The 21,084-nt window shown below is 46.5% G+C and overlaps 1 protein-coding gene across 1 annotated transcript in view; it reads right to left on the bottom strand.

Annotated features, from left to right (window-relative positions):
* The window catches only part of GFRA4 (GDNF family receptor alpha 4), a 447,902-nt gene that overhangs the window by 133,147 nt on the left and 293,671 nt on the right, over window positions 1-21,084 (bottom strand). Inside the window, exon 2 of the mRNA XM_040419328.1 lies at window positions 19,662-19,739. Coding sequence (XP_040275262.1) covers window positions 19,662-19,739 — 78 coding nt within the window. The remainder of the gene's footprint in view (window positions 1-19,661; window positions 19,740-21,084) is intronic.

The following is a 21,084-nucleotide window of genomic DNA, read 5'->3' as shown; positions in this document are numbered from 1 at the left end:
CTCGCGTCTACATTACTTTTTTTTCTTCAGATGGATCACAATTTTCTACAATGGTAGCTTCTCCATCACTGCATCAAGGCAATTACTAATCTAATTACCAGATAAAACAGTACAATTTTATTTGGTTTCAGCTTTTAATATAACAGCATTATATGGTCAGAGAGGAGGAACATCTGTCGGTAATTCTGTAGAGCATTTACTCTGCAATTGCTTTCATATGCATTATCCGGGAAGATTCTGTAGAGCAGGAGACAACACCAGACCTCTGGATGATGCAGTCTTACAAATGGCTATATGTTGCCTCATGATCACTATGGCATTTATATCTACATTTATGCAGACCAGTAACTTGAAGATCCTTGACCTCAATGCAAAATTAGTAAACTAGCATATGTTATTTATAACACTGGTATCACTAGCTATGCCCCTGGATGTTGAGATGTTCGCATTTATGTCCATATCAGACAATTACACATTTCCTTCTTGCTTATCTAGCCAATATAATGGAACCAATATTGGTCCTGAAGTGCCAACCCCTCTATATGGCTGCTTTTTATTTGAAAGTGCTCAATCTCACACAAAATGTTTTCACCTAAAATCAAACTGGTTGGAAACAATCCTATATTAATGATGACCAACCATGGCCCTACCTCTGTACGACCCAGCATGCTTTCCCTGGTGATGACGACAGTTCATCATCATGTAGGCTAGTGGGATTCCCTACAATTAACTCACTATTGGTGTACCTTCTATGTGGGAAAAGGTTTCCCCTGGGTTGGTTTAATGCTGGTGGAGACCCTTTCTGGAACCTGGGCCATAAGCATGACCCTCTCCACTAAAGTCTATGGCATTTAAAGAACATCCAAGACAGTTACTTGCTTAGACTTCAAATCAGAATGTGTCTTTGTTACTTTTGGGGCCCTTTTGATTTATCTTACAGGGCCTTCCCTCTTCAGTTTAGGTCCTTAGAATATAAGAACCTACATAGGGCCATTGAATGTAGAAGATATGAGATTGATACATACAACCAGCCTGGGCAAAAAATGGGGTTGGTGTAGGCGCCCTAGGTCCACGTAGTCCTACTCACTAGTAGGAAAGCCTTGGATAGCCGACATCTTTCACTTTGATTGATATTGGAAGTGTAAGGTGTGACGGACTGAACGGTCACTGGGGCTGCTGGAGAGGCCTGAGGGATAGCCTCCTTCCTACAGACTATGGACCCAGAACTATGGAGATCCCCCCCAGTCTCTTGGGGTTACAAGGAACTATTAACCTTGATTTACGTGTGAAGTATTATAAGCCATATCGTTCCTATTGCCCATTAAAGGTGCAGGGGTAAACCCAGCAACACAAAAAGGGTTAACTCTGCACTGAGGCTCCCAAGAAATGTGTTAGTTCATTTTTCCCTTTGTTCTATTGTGTTAGTGATGAGATTAAGTAGCCGACTCCGGTGTAGAGGAGGAGATCACCCCCTGATACACTCAGGAGATAATCCCATCGCATGTGTCTCCTCTCTCCCTATTCTTTCATTAAGAAACTGGGGAGGGGATGTCTGTTTGCATGCTGTTTATGTTTGATTAAGTTATGTTGATAGACCTCTTGAACTGTATATTTATACTGAGTTAGTCATTGTCTTAGTTAACTGTATCACAGGCAGAGGGGGTGTGCCTCTGGCCTGTGGAATTGTATAAATTGTGAGTGCTGGCTGGCATTAAAGTGTCCTGTTCTAGTACCCTTCATGAAGTCTGGGCTCATGTTTGGAGGGTTGGAGAACTACACTCTGGGGATTGCTATATTAACTATACTCTCCAGAGTATAATCACTAGTAAGAGCTGTTCCTGTTTCGCTCTCTGGACTAAGGAGAGGTTCACCCACTGGAAGCTGGAGCCTGGCCTTGGGTCCAGGGTGGGTTGAAGACGGCATAACCCCAAACCAAGCTGCGGCGGTTTGTGGGGTCTGCGGTAGTTATGGTGTTGAGTGTGGTGCTGATGGTCCTTGGCGAGCACTAGGAGCATCGTTCGATGGAGGCACCCAGTCGGGGTGGCAGGCGGTCCGTCACATTGGTGGCAGCAGTGGGATTGCTTCCTAGTGCGAGGAGCAGCACCTTAGAGACACCGGTAATGTGCGGATTTATAATTAGGACAACGCTAGTACTCGTACAGCGCCCCTGGCTACAGCAGCATGGAATCATCTAGTTCTTGGATAGCATTTCATGATGAAGAGGAGGATCATCCGGATTACAGGGATGCAGTCCAAAAAGGCGTACGGCACAAGGCCCTAGAGGACGTTCAGCGTCGGCGGGGCAAGAGTCTCCCCAGTGAGGAGCAGAGGTTGTGGATGTGATTGGAGCTGTGAATGCCTCTACTGGGAGAGCAGCCCCTGAAGGGGTGGGTGTTGGAGCGCGAGACCCTGGTATGGCAGGAGACCTGGCTGGATGATGCATACCAGGCACTATGGGAGGACCCACAGTTGGAAGGTGGAGATGGGACCGGTGTCTCTCTACCAGCCCTGCAGGAATGCTGGGCAGACGTCCCAGATCCCCAGCGGCAGTGTGTTATAAAGGGAGAAGAGACAACCGGTCTCTCTCCCCAGTGGCAGCCCGTGTCACAGGGGAGGGGCTGTCTGTTTGCATGCTGTTCATGTTTGATTAAGTTATGTTGATAGACCTCTTGAACTGTATATTTATACTGAGTTAGTCATTGTCTTAGTTAACTGTATCACAGGCAGAGGGGGTGTGCCTCTTGCCTGTGGAATTGTAAAAATTGTGAGTGCTGGCTGGCATTAAAGTGTCCTGTTATACCCTTCATGAAGTCTGGGCTCATGTTTGGGGAGTTGGATTTCTATAATCACTATACTCTCCAGCTCTTGTAAGAGCTGTTCCTGTTTCACTCTCTGGACTAAGGAGAGGTTCACCCACTGGAAGCTGGAGCCCGGCCTTGGATCCAGGGTGGGTGTAAGACGGCGAAACCCCCAACCAAGCTGCGGCAGTTCGTGGGGTTTGCGGTGGTTATGGTGTCGAGTGCGGTGCTGATGGTCCTTGGCGAGCACTAGGAGCATCGTTTGACGGAGGCACCCTGTCGGGGTGGCAGGCGGTCCGTCACATAAGGGTTTCAAGAAGACCTAATAAATGCCATATATGGAACAAAATTATACCAATTTAACAAATGATATAATGTTTTATGCTAGTGGGACACTAGCAGCAAACAGATAAAGGTACACATGTAAAATTGTTGTATAATGTTAAATCTGGCAGCCTTGCATTGACCCTCATTTGCCATGTGTTTTGATTCTTGATTTGACCTGTCTTGTTTGACTTCTCTTCTGCTTTTCTCCTTCCTGTTCTGGTTTGATCATCGTGACTGAATCCTTAAGTCATCTGACTACCCTTCGGACTACCCTCCTGAACTTCCAGCTTCAGTACTGCATCCCCTACTCTGCCACTGTCCAACCCTTGGCCTTACCAACTGTATTTCTGCTCTAGTCCTAGTACTGTAACTTTATCTGTCTAATGTAACTCCAATTTCCTAACTTCTGGACTTTTGATCCCATAGCCAGCTCATGCCCTTCTCAGGAAGTTTCTGGTTCCACCTTACCTAATACTTTTCCCTGTGTATTTGGTATAATCCATATTAGATTTTATCCAGGGAATCAACCAGCAAATAAAAATAAAAAAAAAGTGCCTGAAACCTTTGGGACTAACCAAGTACCTGAAAGCCTTGGTACTAACCAAGTGCCTGAAACCCTACCCAAGAGTGACAAATTGGGATGCAATTGGTGAAACTTTTCTGTCCGGTTAGTTCTTTCCTGGAATATTGCAGGAATCAGGTCGGTAAACATGCTACCATAAGAACATGTCATTCATTTCAGAAATGAATGCTGTATTAAGTTGCTTTGAACCTAGGAGACCGTTCCTAAAAATTTTAATCCCACCTCTGAGGATACTTGACCTTAATATCCTCCAACCAAATTGATCACTGACATACAAGGCAGCAATTAGCGTGCTTTCAAGTTCTAGACATTTACCATGGCCCCTTAGAGTATAACCTCCTTCATTTATATAATTCGTCAGAACAGCTGATACATTGTTTTATCCTTGTCATCTGAGATTTCTGGAGTGTCACAATTAGATCAAGGTACACACCAATTTCTCTGTCATTTCACAAGAGAGCTGAGTACCATACGTCTCATTAAATGCTGGAGGATGTGTCAGCGGTGTAATGGGTTATGACTAGAAACTTTATGAGGTGTTGTCAATATATCTGAAATCTCACTTGACACAGAGTAATGAGTAGTTGATAGGGCCCTGACGTTTTACTCCAAGGTTTGTTTGAAGAGTCAAATTGGTCAGTTCTCAATGAAATAGGCAACCATTGATCTTTATAATGTGAGAGAATCTGTCAGGGGAGAACAACCTGACATCTGATCTACAACGAGGATGTTGAAGCTTCTGCCTGCAAAATTTCTAGATATCAGACCTCCAAGATTGAAAGATATGAGCAACAAGATGGAATGGTCTTTATATAGCCATCACCAAAATGTTCAATCTTCAAACCAGTGGTGGTGATGGAAGTTCTCCCATATCAGGGAAAAACCATGAGATGAACCATACAGTAGAGAAGAAAGTTGCTGTAGTATTTGGTTATAGGGTGGCTGCCAGAAATATGACAAAAGAAGTACCAGTGCGACACGGCCAGCAGCCATTGTTGATCCTAATTCATATAATATAATCAAGTTTCACAAGAAGATAGGTTCTCCAGTAGTACAATTCTGAAGGGTCCACATAGATGTAGAGTAGGGAGAGGAATGGGATGAAGATGAACTAAGACAGATCTTAGAGCTTCAAATGGGGGATGGATTTCAACAAGAAAAATGACTTGGTAATAGCTGAAATTTGAACCAAATTTAGGCTGTATTCAGGTGCAAGACTTGGACTCGTGGACCAATTAAACCCAACTTGGGTCACCATAGGATCCTATGGTTCGCTTGAACCAGAAGTGTAACTTGAAGCTCCAGGGCTCCAAATGCACAGTCATCTCCACCTACCATATGTCATTTAGGATACTGCTGTGTGGTGGACGGACCTGATTCAAGCATAAGGGTCTGGGTGCAATTGCTACCTCTACATATCTTATAGCTACGCCTTGATCCATTGGGTGTCATGTCTTGTGAATGACATATAGGCACTAAAATGCACAAATTGTAGCCGTCTGAATGGGGACTTAATAAACATTATTAGCATAATATGACCTTCAAATATGGAAATTTTTGTAAGACTTTTAAGTCCATTTATTTATTTTTATGCTTTAATGCTGTCTTCTTATCCATTTTGCTCACTATGGGTGGTTTTTATGTTTTTTACATTGATGTAACAGACAGAAACTAGAATTACACAGGACTAAGTCCATGAAGTGCTATCAATCAGGTCAGACGACATATTGTGCTATCTCTATCTGCCAGATGAGGCAATGTGCAGTTTTAATCCTTAAATGAGGCCACCACTTGTATAATTAAGAACATCTCTAAGATATAGTCTATTATTCACAGCCACATTTACTGAACTATAATATACTGTAATAGTAATGTAAGTGATCAGGTTTATCTTCTCAATAGACTCCTATTTCAGAATCTGATATTTTTATAAGATCCTTGCAAAGAGTTCTGTGTCCAGACACTGAATAAAGCAGCTCTCTCTCCCTCTATCCCAGCAAGACAGAAAATACCAATCATCAGGTTAGTTAAATGCATTCATCAGCAATATGACCAGACCCTTGTCTGGATATGACTCTACAGTGGAGAAGATCCCCGCATTACCTCTCGCATTAAACAAGCTTAGGTAACAACATGCGTCCAGTTCTAAGTAGAGAGGGGAATTTGTGGTTTTGCACCAAAATAGTAATTTCCAATAATCAATGGAGGTAAAGTCTTGGACTTGGGTTCCTTGAGTCTACCAGGGGAAATTATTTTGAAGGACCACACTATATGTCGGGGTTGAAGCTAAGCTTTTCTTTAACCTTGAGCAAAGATTCAACTTGCTAGCCCTAAGGTGGAGTGGCTTGATGGAGACCACTTGGTCCTCAGAACCTGAGGCAAATGACCCACCAGCCCCCTTAGGTAAAAGCCAAAGCAAATTATATAGATTTTTAAGGTTCTTCATCTTAGCATTCAATGTTATACCACCTTGAGCTGCACATCGGTCTAGGGTATGTCTGAGTATATATGAATACTCAATATAACATTGTAACGGACCGTTTCAGCAGACAAGGGGTTAAAATCCGTTTAGGCGATGTGCCCCTTTCTGAGAGACAGGCCCAGCTACTGCAGAACACCAAACTCCCGAACTGGATACAAAACAGCACTCCAAACTGGAACCTCACGAATAGCTGCTAGCAGACGAACAGGGATCAGCTTACACTTCTGGCAATCGGTCTTCTAACAGCATACAGTGAATCCCCCCAATAAAGAGACAAGGCTCCGTGTTGAGGGTCAAGCAGTGGTCTGCCTGTACTTCACGTACAGCCTCTTTTATTCATAAACCACAAACATAGTACTGCCCACAGGGGTTTGAAATGCAACCAATCAGTAATTTACAACACATACAATGTAAGTACAGCCCATCTGGTGTACACGCCCCTAGGGGACCAGAATGAAGACTGTGACATAGGACAGATAAACAGCACCTAGGACACACAGACACAACACATCCCCACAATGCATCATGGTTTCCTCCTCTCTGCCCTCGAGACACCCGAGGCATAATCCAATTATCTCTGAGGACAAAGGGAGATCGCCAATACACATGTGAGGACAACAGAACAGACATCACCATTTAAACACACAATGGGACAATGGCACAATAGAAACACACCCAGCATTTCCTCCCAAGCTGACAAGTTACACTTATTATAAATTGTTACAACTTTGTGAGTTTACATTGGCCATACATATAACTTACATTAATTCAAACAGTATAACGTGGGGACAAACCTATCCAAAATTCACTTGAATAGGTTCAGGGGTTTAAAAGTTAGTATATGGCCCATAATCCAGGGGCAAGAGGCCAGCAGCCAGTCCTCTCCAAAAACCAGTGGCGAGGTTGGTTTCGCCACACATCTCCCCCCCCCCAGGGAAGACTAACCAGGTACCTGACCTCACGCCGGTCGGTACCTGAGTTAGTCTGGCAGCCCACCCACAACCCAATACTGGACCTGTTGCATTTGGTATCCTGTCTCTGTCCAGTGAGTCCACCAAGGTTATGTTGGAAGCTGGTACGCCCGGTCTCTGTGTTGCTCCCTGGCTTGGAGTCTGGTTGTTGGAGGGGGAGACCGACTGTCTCTACCCCCTGTGCTGTAAGTGCAGAGACCACGGTCCCATCTGCACTGTTGTGTGGCTTACTGTCTCCCCCTGGTGCGTTAAGCTGCCGCTGGGGAGAGGGGGTAACGAGCTCCTCTCCCATACATACTTCCAGCCGCTGGGGAGGGCGACCGACCGTCTCCGCTCCCAATACAGTGTCCTGCTGCTGGGGAAAGGAGACTGGGCTCTCTATTCCCTGCTGGACACTCTGCCGCTGGGGAATGGAGACTGGGCTCCCAATTCCCCAAAAATCACTCTGCTGCTGGGGGGCAGGAACAACTACCTCTGCCCCCTGTAACTCAGCCTTCCGCTGGGGAGGGAGGACGCTGCTCTCCTCTCCCTGTACTTCACACTGCCTTCCCGGCATATCACTCTGCTGCTGGGGGGCAGGAACAACTACCTCTGCCCCCTGTAACTCAGCCTGCCGCTGGGGAGGGAGGACACTGCTCTCCTCTCCCTGCATTTCACACTGCCTTCCCAGCATATCACTCTGCTGCTGGGGGGCAGGAACAACTACCTCTGACCCCTGTAACTCAGCCTGCCGCTGGGGAGGGAGGCCGCTGCTCTCCTCTCCCTGCACTTCACACTGCCGCTGGGGAATGGAGACTGGGCTCCCAATTCCCTGCAGGACCGGTGGAGAGACCTCGGTCCCATCTCTACCGGCCACCTGGGGTCCTTCCCAGTAACACTCTACAATATCTGCCCAGCTGAATGGGTCTGGATCTGGGTCTGTCACCTTACCGTCCTGCTGAGCCTTCTCAATGGAGTGGAAGAGATCTCGGTAGTCCTGCTCCAGTTCCCACTCCAGGGTTGCTAGGTGAGCCAGGTCTTGCTCTACCTCATGGGGGTCATCCCACTCATGCCTAGCCTCCCTCCCATAGAAAATGTCCTGAAGTCTGGACTGTACAGGGCTCCCGAAGTCAGGCTCTGCAAAGGACTCCCACAACAAGCCAGGACCATAAAACTCCTCTCCCTCTGGCTTGTCATGTTCGGCTGTCCAGGGTATATACTGTGCCATATACCACCAAAGCGCCTGGTAGGCATCCTCCAGCCATAGCTCCTGCCATACCCGGTGCTCTAGTTCCTTCACCTCTTCCTCCAGGGGCTGCTCTCCCAGGAAGGGCATCCGCACGGCCACTTGCTTCTTGTCATGGTCTTACCTTCTTGCTGTTCTCCTTCGTTTGACATGTGCTGGCGGCCATCTTGGTTTCTGGGTTTCTTGTAGCCTCCCACCCTGCGGCTCCTCCTTCCCACTGGGAGGAGCTGGATGCCCAGCTCATATATATAGGAGGTCTGTGGCTTCAGTTCCTTGCTTGGTCCCCCTGTGTTCACATGCTTCTAGACTGCTGCTGCTTCTGGTTCCTGATCCTGGTTTCGTCCGACTACCCTGCTGGTTCCTGATCCTGGTTTCGTCCGACTACCCTGCTGGTTCCTGATCCTGGCTTCGTCTGACTACCCTGCTGGTTCCTGATCCTGGCTTCGTCTGACTACCCTTCTGGTTCCTGACCTCTGGCTTCGCAAAGACTCTGCTTCGGTTTCGCCATCCGTTTGGACTTTTGCTTTACAGCTTTAGTTTCAATAAAGCCTTCTTATTTTCACTTATCCCTTGTTGTACGTCTGGTTCATGGTTCCGTGACATTAGGACCAAGCCATGAATTCTGACGGTACAGGGCCATCCTCGCTACCCACGCTGGTTGCCAGACTTGATCAGCAGGATCACCTGTTGGGTCGGTTCGCTGTGGCGTTGCAAACCCTGCTTGAACGCACGGCTCATTTCGCTCCCGTTGCCGATGGGTCGGTTGTCGCTCCTGGCCCCGCTCCTACTGCCGCTCCGGTTGTTGCGCCAGAGTCTACCCCGACACCTGTTGTTGCACCTGCGGTGTTTCGGGGTATGACCGGTTCTGCCCCTCTTCCACAGCGCTTTGGGGGAGAGCCAACTCAGTGCCGAGGTTTCCTTAACCAGGTGGGCATTTATTTCGAGTTGCTGCCACATGCCTTTCCCACTGAGAGATCAAAGGTGGGCTTCTTGATCTCGCTGCTCTCGGACAAGGCCTTGGCCTGGGCCAGCCCTTTATGGGAGAACAACAATCCGGTGGTTGCCGAGTTTTCCGGTTTTGTTGCTTCTCTTCGGAAGGTATTCGATGTGCCGGCTCGTGCTGCCTCTGCTGCGAAGCTCCTTATGTCCATCAGACAGGGTTCACGATCCGTAGCTGAATACGCCATTGAGTTTCGTACCCTGGCAGCAGAGGTGGGCTGGAATAATGAGGCTCTGGTCGCTGCTTTCTCTCATGGTCTCTCGGATGCCTTGAAGGATGAGGTTGCAGCTAAGGACCTACCAGTGGAGCTCGAGTCTCTTATTTCTTTCCTTATTTTGATTGACACCAGACTCAGGGAGAGACCTTCCTTTAAGGAGAGCCTGCGGAGGTTTTCTAACAGATTGGCGCCTACGTTTGCTGTCCCACCCGTGCCTCCCTCTCCTCCCACGCCTCCTGGGGATGACTTGTCTGGGGGTGAACCCATGCAGCTGGGGTTTGCTCGCCTGTCCGAGGGGGAGAGGGTACTCCGGAGACGCGAGGGCCGATGCATGTACTGTGGTCTCGGTGGGCATTTTCGGTTGGCATGTCCGAACCGTCCGGGAAATGCTCGCACCAGAGATCCTGTCGGGGGCAGATCTTGGGTGGAGTCTCCTCGTCCCCGGTTTCCCGTGTTGACAAACCACTGATCACTGTTGTTCTCTCCTGGGTCGGGGGCTCGGTGACGACCCAGGCGTTGGGGGACTCTGGTGCTGGTGGTTTGTTCATTGATAATGTGTTCGCTGCCGCCAATTCCATTCCTCTGCAGGCTCGAGGTTCCCCACTGGCTCTTGAGGCGATAGACGGCAGACCCCTTCTGCCGCCACACGTGACTCATGAGACCCTTCCAGTGGGGATAGCCATTGGTGCCGTTCACAGAGAGTCGGTCTGCCTCCAGGTTATTTCGTCTCCACACTACTCGGTGGTCTTGGGGTACCCCTGGCTCCGGAAGCATAATCCGACTTTCGATTGGAGATCGGCCGAGATCCTCTCGTGGTCACCGCAGTGTGGGGCTAGTTGCATCCATGGGTCTGTCAAGTTGCTGTGTACTTCCTCAGACTCTCTGTTGCCTCCTGAATACGAGGAGTACCGGGATGTATTCGATAAGGTGCGCGCGGTTGCCCTACCTCCGCACCGCCCATACGATTGTGCCATAGAGTTACAATCTGGTGCCGTTCCTCCTCGTGGCAAAGTCTATCCACTGTCGGTAGCGGAGAATGAGGCCATGGAGGAGTACGTGAGGGAGGCGCTTTCACGCGGACACATTCGCAAATCCTCTTCCCCGGCAGGGGCTGGATTTTTCTTTGTGAAAAAGAAGGGCGGTGAGTTGAGGCCTTGCATCGATTACAGGGGTCTCAATCGCATCACGATCAAGAACGCTTACCCGATACCCTTGATTTCCGAGCTGTTCGATCGCCTTAAAGGGGCCACGGTCTTTACCAAACTCGACCTGAGGGCGGCATATAACCTGGTAAGGATCAAGGCGGGCGATGAGTTGAAGACCGCGTTTAACACCAGGACCGGTCATTATGAATCCTTGGTTATGCCCTTTGGGTTGTGCAATGCGCCCGCAGTCTTTCAGGAATTCATCAACGATGTTTTCCGTGACCTGTTGCAGCAGTGTGTGGTGGTCTATTTGGATGACATCTTGGTATATTCTGAATCCATGGAGGCCCACATTCTGGATGTCAGACGAGTGTTGCAACGGTTACGAGAGAACAAGCTGTTCGGTGGTTCCGGTCCTCATCCTGACGGACCACAAGAATCTGACCTACCTTTCTGAGGCCAAGAGATTGACACCACGTCAGGCCAGATGGGCTCTGTTCTTGTCACGTTTTAATTACGTGGTCTCCTACCTACCCGGTTCCAAGAACATCAGGGCGGATGCCTTATCACGGCAGTACTCCGAGCTGTCCAGGGAGGAGTCGATTCCAACTTCGGTCATACCTCCGAATCAGATCTTGGCCGCCATTCGCACCAGCCTGACCTCTTCCCTGGGTGAGCAGATTTTGGCGGCTCAATCTGGTGCTCCCTCTGGGAGACCCAACGGCAGATGTTTTGTGCCTGAGGAGTTGCGCACTCGGTTGTTGCGAACCTACCATAACTCCAAGACCGCGGGGCATCCTGGAAAGAATCAGCTGTCCTGGGCTGTTTCACGTCTGTTCTGGTGGCCTTCCCTACGTTCCGACATCGCCGCATATGTAGCGGCATGCTCCGTTTGTGCCCAGAGTAAGTCCCCTCGGCACCTTCCGTTGGGCCTTCTGCAACCCATAGCCACCGGGGAGCGCCCATGGTCACACCTGGGGATGGATTTCATTGTGGACCTCCCTGCATCCCGAGGCCATACGGTCATTCTCATGATTGTGGATCGGTTTTCCAAAATGTGCCACTGTGTTCCTCTCAAGAAGTTACCCTCTGCACAAGAGTTGGCCACGATTTTTGCCAGGGAGGTCTTCCGGTTGCACGGTTTGCCCAAGGAGATTGTGTCGGATCGGGGGAGTCAGTTTGTGTCCAGGTTCTGGCGCGCCTTTTGCTCCCAGTTGGGGATTCATCTCTCCTTCTCCTCGGCCTACCACCCTCAGTCCAATGGGGCCGCAGAACGATCCAATCAGGCCTTGGAGCAATTCCTTCGTTGCTATGTCTCCGATCACCAAGACAATTGGGTTGACCTCCTGCCTTGGGCTGAGTTTGCCAGGAACACGGCGGTGAACTCTTCCTCTGGGATGTCTCCCTTCATGGCCAATTATGGGTTCCAACCTGCCGTATTACCGGAGGTATTCTCTCCCCAGGATATTCCGGCTGTGGAGGATCACCTTTCCGTCCTACGTGCTTCTTGGGTACTGATCCAGAAGTCCCTTGAGGTCTCTGCGCAGCGCCAGAGACTCCAGGCTGATCGCAGACGAGCGCCTGCTCCTTCCTACCAGGTCGGAGACCGTGTATGGTTGTCCACCCGCAACCTCAACCTTCGAGTGCCCACTCCCAAGCTGGTGCCTCGCTTTGTTCGTCCCTTCCGAGTGCTTCGCAGGGTAAACCCGGTAGCCTATGCCTTTGCGCTTCCTCCTGGCATGCGGATCTCCAACGTGTTTCATGTCTCCCTGTTGAAGCCACTGGTGTGTAATCGTTTCACTTCCTCGGTTCCTCGGCCTCGTCCGGTCCAAGTGGGTAATCGTGAGGAGTATGAGGTGAGCAATATCCTTGACTCACGCCTAGTCCGCGGTCGGGTGCAGTTTTTGGTCCATTGGCGTGGTTATGGTCCAGAGGAGCGTTCCTGGGTTCCCTCCGCAGATGTCCATGCTCCTGCCTTGCTCCGAGCCTTCCACGCACGCTTCCCTCAGAAACCGTTCTTTACTCCGCGGAGGAGGGGCCCTTGAGGGGGAGGTACTGTCATGGTCTTACCTTCTTGCTGTTCTCCTTCGTTTGACATGTGCTGGCGGCCATCTTGGTTTCTGGGTTTCTTGTAGCCTCCCACCCTGCGGCTCCTCCTTCCCACTGGGAGGAGCTGGATGCCCAGCTCATATATATAGGAGGTCTGTGGCTTCAGTTCCTTGCTTGGTCCCCCTGTGTTCACATGCTTCTAGACTGCTGCTGCTTCTGGTTCCTGATCCTGGTTTCGTCCGACTACCCTGCTGGTTCCTGATCCTGGTTTCGTCCGACTACCCTGCTGGTTCCTGATCCTGGCTTCGTCTGACTACCCTGCTGGTTCCTGATCCTGGCTTCGTCTGACTACCCTTCTGGTTCCTGACCTCTGGCTTCGCAAAGACTCTGCTTCGGTTTCGCCATCCGTTTGGACTTTTGCTTTACAGCTTTAGTTTCAATAAAGCCTTCTTATTTTCACTTATCCCTTGTTGTACGTCTGGTTCATGGTTCCGTGACACTTCTGCAACCGCTGCTCTTCACTGGGGAGACTCTCACCCCGCTGGTATTGTAGATTATCCAGGGCCTGGTACCAGATGCCTTTCCTTAATGCATCCCGGCCATCCAGGTCCTCCTCCTCGTATAACACTGCTGGTTCCATCCTGCTGCTGTCAGGGACGCTGTACTGGGACATGCGTTGTCCTTAAATTGTAGAATCCACAGAAATGGTGTCTCCTGTAGCTGTCCTTCTGGCTGTAGGAACGATCCCGCTGCTTGCCACCAATGTAACGGACCGTTTCAGCAGACAAGGGGTTAAAATCTGTTTAGGCGATGTGCCCCTTTCTGAGAGACAGGCCCAGCTACTGAAGAACACCAAACTCCCGAACTGGATACAAAACAGCACTCCAAACTGGAACCTCACGAATAGCTGCTAGCAGACGAACAGGGATCAGCTTACACTTCTGGCAATCGGTCTTCTAACAGCATACAGTGAATCCCCCCAATAACGAGACAAGGCTCCGTGTTGAGGGTCAAGCAGTGGTCTGCCTGTACTTCACGTACAGCCTCTTTTATTCATAAACCACAAACATAGTACTGCCCACAGGGGTTTGAAATGCAACCAATCAGTAATTTACAACACATACAATGTAAGTACAGCCCATCTGGTGTACACGCCCCTAGGGGACCAGAATGAAGACTGTGACATAGGACAGATAAACAGCACCTAGGACACACAGACACAACACATCCCCACAATGCATCATGGTTTCCTCCTCTCTGCCCTCGAGACACCCGAGGCGTAATCCAATTATCTCTGAGGACAAAGGGAGATCGCCAATACACATGTGAGGACAACAGAACAGACATCACCATTTAAACACACAATGGGACAATGGCACAATAGAAACACACCCAGCATTTCCTCCCAAGCTGACAAGTTACACTTATTATAAATTGTTACAACTTTGTGAGTTTACATTGGCCATACATATAACTTACATTAATTCAAACAGTATAACGTGGGGACAAACCTATCCAAAATTCACTTGAATAGTTTCAGGGGTTTAAAAGTTAGTATATGGCCCATAATCCAGGGGCAAGAGGCCAGCAGCCAGTCCTCTCCAAAACCCAGTGGCGAGGTTGGTTTCGCCACAAACATAAAGGGAGCAGCGTGGTTTAGATAGCATGCACTACATTTGAAGTATGAGGAGCCTTTCTAAGTAGAGTATTGTATCTATGTATTCTAAGCCACGTTCTTAACTAGCAGGCGGCAATTAAACCACAAACATAGACTTCAATGTAGGGAATTGATCTGCAATGTATGACGTGCCTGAATACAATATAGGAAGGTCTCCTCTAGGTCACACAATGATGAATTTTCCATGTGGTGACACACTGTTACCTAGCATCCCTGGCAGATGCTCTTATTCAATAGGATTTTCTGCATTCGAATGGATAGAGAACAACGCGCTGTGCCTTACTTACTCTTGGGTCTGTAGCACGAGATGAAAAAAATGGCCTGGGCGTCATTTTAGGGGCGACAGAGGTTGCATTTACACCCGGGTCCGGGTACATGAGGGGCTCAAAGACCACAGAAGGGAGTTTATTAGCACCAGCATTTCAGAGGCCAGTCTTAATCTGAAGACTACTGGTGTAAGATGCACCAAATTAAGCAGGTCTCAATAAATTTGGTGAATCTGTAAGGTTTCCAAGAGACAGAGGAGGTGTAGATTTGTGCTATAATTTTATCCATGCTCTGAGATAAATTATGGTAAATCTGCCACAGAAGGCCTTATGCTAATCCACAGCAACTCTTCTACTTAGCACAAGAAGGCAAAAAGTAGCACATTTTGGCACCAAATGTGGCTTTTGCAAAAATTTGTAACTTTGTCTTTCAGGAAACTGGTGCAAACTTATTGGTAAATACCCATTTTAGGGCTTGTTCACACGACCGTATGTATTTTTCGGTCCGCAAAAAAAGGATCCGCAAAAAATACGGATGACGTCCGTGTGCATTCCGTATTTTGCGGAACGGAACAACAGTGACTGCACCAGCAGAATAGTGAGTGCAGCTCTGGAGTATAATACAGGATGTAACTCAGGATCAGTACAGGATAAGTAATGTAATGTATGTACACAGTGACTGCACAAGCAGAATAGTGAGTGCAGCTCTGGAGTATAATACAGGATGTAACTCAGGATCAGTACAGGATAAGTAATGTAATATATGTACACAGTGACTGCACCAGCAGAATAGTGAGTGCAGCTCTGGAGTATAATACAGGATGTAACTCAGGATCAGTACAGGATAAGTAATGTAATGTATGTACAGAGTGACTGCACCAGCAGAATAGTGAGTGTAGCTCTGGAGTATAATACAGGATGCAACTCAGGATCAGTACAGGATAAGTAATGTAATGTATGTACACAGTGACTGCACCAGCAGAATAGTGAGTGCAGCTCTGGAGTATAATACAGGATGTAACTCAGGATTAGTACAGGATAAGAAATGTAATATATGTACACAGTGACTGCACTAGCAGAATAGTGAGCGCAGCTCTGGAGTATAATACTGGATGTAACTCAGGATCAGTACAGGATAAGTAATGTAATATATGTATACAGTGACTCTAGCAGCAGAATAGTGAGTGCAGCTCTGGAGAATAATATTACATGGAACTCAGGATCAGTAATCTAATGTAGGAAACAGTGACTGCACCAGCAGAATAGTGAGTGCAGCTCTGGAGTATAATACAGGATGTAACTGAGGATCAGTACAGGATAAGTAATGTATGTACACAGTGACTCCTCCAGCAGAATAGTGAGTGCAGCTCTGGAGTATAATAAAGGATGTAACTCAGGATCAGTACAGGATAAGTAATGTAATGTATGTACAAGGGTGACTTCACCAGGAGAATAGTGAGTGCAGCTCTGGAGTATAATACAGGATGTAACTCAGGATCAGTACAGGATAAGAAATGTAATGTATGTATACAGTGACTGCACCAGCAGAATAGTGAGTGCAGCTCTGGAGTATAATACAGGATGTAACTCAGGATCAGTACAGGATAAGTAATGTATGTACACAGTGACTGCACCAGCAGAATAGTGAGTGCAGCTCTGGAGTATAATACAGGATGTAACTCAGGATCAGTACAGGATAAGTAATGTAATGTATGTACACAGTGACTCCACCAGCAGAATAGTGAGTACAGCTCTGGAGTATAATACAGGATGTTACTCAGGATCAGTACAGGATAAGTAATGTAATGTATGTACACAGTGACTCCACCAGCAGAATAGTGAGTGCAGCTCTGGAGTATAATATTACATGGAATTCAGGATCAGTAATGTAATATATGTACACAGTGACTCCACCAGCAGAATAGTGAGTGCAGCTCTGGAGTATAATACAGAATGTAATTCAGGATCAGTACAGGATAAGTAATGTAATGTAAGTACACAGTGACTGCACCAGCAGAATAGTGAGTGCAGCTCTGGAGTATAATACAGGATGTAACTCAGGATCAGTACAGGATAAGTAATATAATGTATGTACACAGTGACTGCACCAGCAGAATAGTGAGTGCAGCTCTGGAGTATAATACAGGATGTAACTCAGGATCAGTACAGGATAAGTAATGTAATATATGTACACAGTGACTGCACCAGCAGAATAGTGAGTGCAGCTCTGGAGTATAATACAGGATGTAACTCAGGATCAGTACAGGATAAGTAATGTAATGTATGTACAGAGTGACTGCACCAGCAGAATAGTGAGTGTAGCTCTGGAGTATAATACAGGATGCAACTCAGGATCAGTACAGGATAAGTAATGTAATGTATGTACACAGTGACTGCACCAGCAGAATAGTGAGCGCAGCTCTGGAGTATCATACAGGATGTAACTCAGGATTAGTACAGGATAAGAAATGTAATATATGTACACAGTGACTGCACTAGCAGAATAGTGAGTGCAGCTCTGGAGTATAATACTGGATGTAACTCAGGATCAGTACAGGATAAGTAATGTAATATATGTATACAGTGACTCTAGCAGCAGAATAGTGAGTGCAGCTCTGGAGTATAATATTACATGGAACTCAGGATCAGTAATCTAATGTAGTAAACAGTGACTGCACCAGCAGAATAGTGAGTGCAGCTCTGGAGTATAATACAGGATGTAACTGAGGATCAGTACAGGATAAGTAATGTATGTACACAGTGACTCCTCCAGCAGAATAGTGAGTGCAGCTCTGGAGTATAATAAAGGATGTAACTCAGGATCAGTACAGGATAAGTAATGTAATGTATGTACAAGGGTGACTTCACCAGGAGAATAGTGAGTGCAGCTCTGGAGTATAATACAGGATGTAACTCAGGATCAGTACAGGATAAGAAATGTAATGTATGTATACAGTGACTGCACCAGCAGAATAGTGAGTGCAGCTCTGGAGTATAATACAGGATGTAACTCAGGATCAGTACAGGATAAGTAATGTAATGTATGTACACAGTGACTCCACCAGCAGAATAGTGAGTACAGCTCTGGAGTATAATACAGGATGTTACTCAGGATCAGTACAGGATAAGTAATGTAAAGTATGTACACAGTGACTCCACCAGCAGAATAGTGAGTGCAGCTCTGGAGTATAATATTACATGGAATTCAGGATCAGTAATGTAATATATGTACACAGTGACTCCACCAGCAGAATAGTGAGTGCAGCTCTGGAGTATAATAAAGGATGTAACTCAGGATCAGTACAGGATAAGTAATGTATGTACACAGTGACTCCTCCAGCAGAATAGTGAGTGCAGCTCTGGAGTATAATAAAGGATGTAACTCAGGATCAGTACAGGATAAGTAATGTAATGTATGTACACAGTGACTCCACCAGCAGAATAGTGAGTGCAGCTCTGGAGTATAATACAGGATGTTACTCAGGATCAGTACAGGATAAGTAATGTAATGTCTGTACACAGTGACTCCACCAGGAGAATAGTGAGTGCAGCTCTGGAGTATAATACAGGATGTAACTCAGGATCAGTACAGGATAAGTAATAGGTATAAACAAATACAATGTAATGTCAGATGCATTGCACAATAGACATGATAAATGGTGCTGTATGCATGGTTATCATACCTTAGGCTCTGTTCGCATTTATGCTGGAGCCTCCCTTACCGATTTCATCATACAGTATTTGACTTACAAATATTGCTAACGCAATACCCAGCAGACCTCATTATATGTCATTACAATCTGTTGGGGGCGACATATCCGGCAGAGCATTGTAGTTCTCGATATACATGGAAGCCTCCAAACAGATGTGAACCGATCCCCAGTCTAACATTTAAAAACTTTTTAAATGTAATTTCCATATGATGCCAGCAATGCGGAAGCTAGAGGGAAATTTCCATGTGCATACACCCATGAGCGCAACCTTTTCTCTTCCAACACTACGCAACCCCTCAGGCCGCCCTTAAAATATGGTCCCCAAATCCACTCCTGGCAGCCCTTTCACTGTGCGCGACGGCATCCTGCATCCTCTTATGAATCAGCGTTAACCTTTTTGTGCTGTAAATTTATGCACATTGCCCGAACTGAATAGAAAAGTAAAAATAAAATAAAAAATAAGAATAAAAAATAACCATCGAAAATATCGGTTCAATGTATTCACCGCTCATCTTCAAATTATTCTGACGGGTTGGTGCTGATTAACACATTAGAATTTTTTTTGTATCTATATATATATATATATAGATTATTTATTTATTTAGTATTTTTATTTTATTTATTTTTTTACTTTTTTTTTAATGCATTAATTGTATGAATGCCGGCTGAAACATATATCTTTATCTCGAAAGGTGCACGCTTATCTGCACATTCCAGGTTGCCTTGCTGAATTAGTAAGCAGCCAGGGAAGGCGCTATGGCGCTATTATAAATGTCACCTGAGACGGACGGGGGGGGATAGAGAGCGGACGGCTCGGGGTCTCTTGACAGCAGCCAGATGGAAAGTAACGCAGCATAATGATAAACTTATAGATTAGCGAGCCTCCACGCTCCTATTCATGACACATGTCGCGGAGATTACACTCTAATGCACTACAGAGATAATAGGTTTGCAGAAAGAAGTCATTATATTTTCTATTCACCAAACCCTTACGTGAAAATTCTTAACCGACGCTCCAAATACTAATTTTTTCTACCCCCCTCCATGTGTTTGTATCCAGAGAACCAAGAAGGGAGCGCTGCCTCCCAGACGCAAGATATTGAGTTCCCTATTCAGTCGAAACAATTGCAAATTTTTTTTTTTTCCTTTTTAAAGAACCACTTTACGGCTTAAAGACACAATGAGTTAAATGGATGCGTATAGAAACCTTTTGCCTTTTGTCTGTTGCTCGTCGAGATTTCGGAGGCTGTTTTTCTTCTGTTGCTTCGTTGGCCGCTGCTTGAAGCTGGAATGGAATGGAAAAAAAAAAAGAACAAGATCAATTCTGGGAAAATTTTTGACACTTTTTGGCATTTTTCTTAATACACATTTTTTTATGGCACGGTTTGATTTAAGAGGGTGGATTTATGCACTCAGCGATTATCTTCCAGTGTAATTTCAGTCAACATTGGGGAAAAAAATGGCAGTTTTTGCAACAAAAAAAAAAAGAAAGAGAAAAATTGAAGCGCACAATCTTTTTGTTGGAAGACAAAGTGCTGTGTGGAACACTCCTGCGCATTCAGGTATTCTATAGAGCTAAACACAGTTAAAGCGCTGAAAAGGAAAAAAAGAGGCTGAAATATATATATATTTTCTTGTTTGGCACGGCAGGGTTATATACAAGCGCACACAGCGGGCCGTAAGCACAATAAGCCGCGGGCTGAAAATGCTCAGCACGGGACACGGATGCATTCAATAAAAAAATTACATTTGCATTTATGGGGATTAATTAAAATTGAACCTAGGTCAGCTGGTTGTAGACACCGGGATCCCCGCTGTCGCAAGGAATGCTTGCATGGGGGTAGGAAGACATGCAGAATATAGGAAAAGATATGTTCATCCCACAGAGGGTTTACAGAACTAGAACTGGTCATATATAGGAAGAAAATGCAGGTGTAGAGCCCCATCCAAAAAAGGATGGGGGAGAAGGCAGATACTTTACTGGAAGGGTTCAAAATGAGAAAGAGAAATCCAAAGGAAAGGGGCAGCTGTAAAGAAGTCTTGTAGAGGTGAGTGCGGGGAGGGGGAGTAGACGAGCTCTTAGGGAAAAGGCAAAGAGTGAAGGGATCTGAAAGCAAAAAAATAATGTCATTATTATGTGATGTAGTGAATATAGACCCAATGGACCTCATGGAATAGACAGGATCACCATATAGAGCACATATAACAGGGCTTATACATGGAAGATATAATAAGACCAAACAGAGCACATATCACAGGGCTGATATAGAGAGCATAAAACAGGGTCATACAGAACACAGATAACAGGACCATACAGAGCACATATAACAGGACCGTACAGAGCACATATAACAGGACCGTACAGAGCACATATAACAGGACCGTACAGAGCACATATAACAGGACCGTACAGAGCACATATAACAGGACCGTACAGAGCACATATAACAGGACCGTACAGAGCACATATAACAGGACCGTACAGAGCACATATAACAGGACCATACAGGGCACATATAACAGGACCGTACAGAGCACATATAACAGGACCGTACAGAGCACATATAACAGGACCGTACAGAGCACATATAACAGGACCGTACAGAGCACATATAACAGGACCGTACAGA

The sequence above is a fragment of the Bufo bufo genome, chromosome 2 (assembly GCF_905171765.1).
Source record: "Bufo bufo chromosome 2, aBufBuf1.1, whole genome shotgun sequence".
Lineage (NCBI taxonomy): Eukaryota > Metazoa > Chordata > Amphibia > Anura > Bufonidae > Bufo > Bufo bufo.
Note: the sequence above shows the minus strand (reverse complement) of the source record. Positions and strands in the feature narration are given on the sequence as shown.